This window comes from Plectropomus leopardus, unplaced genomic scaffold, assembly GCF_008729295.1.
Source record: "Plectropomus leopardus isolate mb unplaced genomic scaffold, YSFRI_Pleo_2.0 unplaced_scaffold10160, whole genome shotgun sequence".
NCBI classification, from domain to species: Eukaryota; Metazoa; Chordata; class Actinopteri; order Perciformes; family Serranidae; genus Plectropomus; species Plectropomus leopardus.
Window position 1 is genome coordinate 53 of NW_024610686.1, and position 2,574 is coordinate 2,626.

General features: G+C 38.1%; 1 protein-coding gene across 1 annotated transcript; it reads right to left on the reverse strand.

Annotated features, from left to right (window-relative positions):
- Positions 1–216: 216 nt before the first annotated feature.
- Positions 217–2,113, reverse strand: LOC121963160 (ankyrin repeat and SOCS box protein 13-like; the record flags this gene model as incomplete). Its single annotated transcript, XM_042513487.1, has 3 exons — positions 217–359; positions 434–590; positions 1,882–2,113. Coding segments are annotated over 3 exons (532 nt in total), but the record flags the coding sequence as incomplete, so codon positions are not given.
- Positions 2,114–2,574: the final 461 nt, after the last annotated feature.

Here is a 2,574-nt window from a genome sequence, read left to right on the forward strand (position 1 = left end):
TCTGTCTCTCTTTCTCTTTTATTCTCTTAGAAAAAAAAATTCAGGTGGTGTTCTCCTCATCTTTTACAAATTTTTACCAATTTGCTCATTGCCTTTTTCCCAATGTTTCTGAAGAGAATTTAACCTATTTGCTCAGGCTTTATGGGTTTAGATATTTGTGAAAGGCATCTGAATGAAGAAAAACTAATGTCGCTCCAGATTTCAAAGGGTTAACACTTGCTGACCTGCACTGAGCAGCTCCTTGACACAGTCTATGTGTCCTTTAGCACAGGCGATGTGGAGCGGGGGACCAAAGTGGACATCATTAGCCTCCAGCTGGGCACCGCTGGCGATCATCAGCCTCACCACGTCAACACTACCTGAGAGGAATGCAGAGTTTTAGACAGTGAGGAGGTCTGATGGAGGTTTGAACGCCGCCTCAGCGCTGCTTTACCTCGTATACAGGCCTCGTGGAGCGGCGAGGCGGTGAGAGCTGTGAGGGACGGGTTCACTTTGGCTCCGTACTCCAAAAGCAGCGTTGCACACTCCAGGCTGCCAGAAGCACAGGCGTGACACAGAGGAGTGCTGCCATGGATGGTCCGTACATCCACCTGGAACAACCACAACAACAATTCACTGTTTCCATACAGATTTACATTATTGTCAAAATTCTATTGGCACATCACACTTACTGGAGACTATCGCAAATGTGAAAACTGGGCAGACATAATATTATTTACCCGTAGGGGCTGTTTGGCGTATTTTATGCACTTTTCATTTTTCATTTTTTGATCATTTTGGCTGTGTTCATGCATATGGCATACATTTTGGCAAGACTGTGTATTTTTGTTTAATCTGTCAACTTCCAGCTCAGCTCTTAAAATACAAATACACAGTGGAAACTAAATTGTTACATTCATACTGTAAGGAGCAAAAAATGCTCAATTGAAACCCATTCAAACTGACATTTTTAAACCCACAGCCATCAAAGCATAAAAATATGCATTGTATTATTTCTGGGTGTCATTCTGGGATTTTGCCTTGTAATTTATATTTTTTTTTATTATTTCCCACCTCCATGTTTGACATATGGAGAAAATACATGCTATTTCCAAGAGGTGCACTGTCACAATCAATGCTGCTGCTTGACATATCATATCATTGACATATCCCAGTCTGTGATAATAAACAAAAATCTACTTTGCATAGCATATTGAAAATTTCCCTTTTTTTCATCTAAAAACATAGTGGCATCATGACAAAAACATAGCATTGAATGGGTTTAAATTCTGAAAATTAATGAATATTTGATGTTCGTGACTAGGACTGATGTCAGTTTAGAAAAAAAAACTTAACTCAACGACAGTATAAAATCATATTAATAGATATTATTTTTTATAGTCTTGTTTTGAAAAGCACATGTTGCATGCAGAGCACATGAGTGTGAGCATTTGAATCTGCACGAAAAATAACAATATATAAAATTAATGTTGCTGCAAGTCATTGACATATTCTAGGCTGTCATAATAAAAAAAAATCCACTTTAGTACAACTGTAGTATATTGCAAATATTTTTTTTAAATCTTTTTTTGTGCAAAGAGCTATATGAGTGTGTGTAATATTAAAGTGGGCCCTAAGGGTTAACAACTGTATGATCTGAATGTTAATTTTTATGTGTGTCAGAGTGGTGTTGACCCAAATCCATGGTGACCTTTGAGACTGTGGGTTGCTTCACAAACGTCACAATGGTAATATTTATTCTGTATTATATTGCATCACTTTACAGCAGTGTTTATGATAAGGTGTCCTCGTTTATTTAGGCTTTGCATTTCTTCATATCTACACGGTCAGGTTTGGCCCTCCACAGGTGGGGGTCGGAATTGTAAAGGGGGTTTATCTCACCTGGGCTCCGGCCTCCAGCAGCAGCCGGGCACAGTTTGGATGAGCCTGTATGCACGCTTCATGGAGCGGAGTGATGTTGTCCACCGTCACCATGTTGACCGATGCTCCACTTTCGATCAGCTGTTTGAGCTGCAGGGCTCTGCCGTGGGACGCCGCTTCATGCAGGGCGGTGCGATCCGCCCAGAAACCTGACACAGACAGAGACACATTACTAACAGGATATTCACATACTCTGGCACAAGTTGCACAAAGTATAAAAGATTTTTATGAAGCTGATATTTCACACAAGTTACTCAATAAATCCGTGACATCATTTTTCACATGCTGTTTTCAGACACCTTTCACAAGCATTTAACCCTTTGAGCCCTGAGCAAATTGGTGAAATTTCTTTCGAAAACTTGGGCAAAAAAGTAATGAGTAATTTGGTAAGAAATGCCCCACAAATTGAAAAAATAGAAGATATAGAGTTTTTTTTTTTTTAAAAAAGTTAGGTAAAAAAAAAAGTTTAGGAAAAACAGTATTTATAATTATCAAAATTACATATTTAAAATTATGCTATGGAATTCTTTTAGTTTTTAAGAAGTGTTTCCAAGTCTTGTTTGCCTTGTTTTTCTACTTTCTTTCTTTCTTTTTTACTAATTTATTTTACTATTTTATTTTTCCTGTTCTTTTTACAAGTGTCTTGCTAATTTC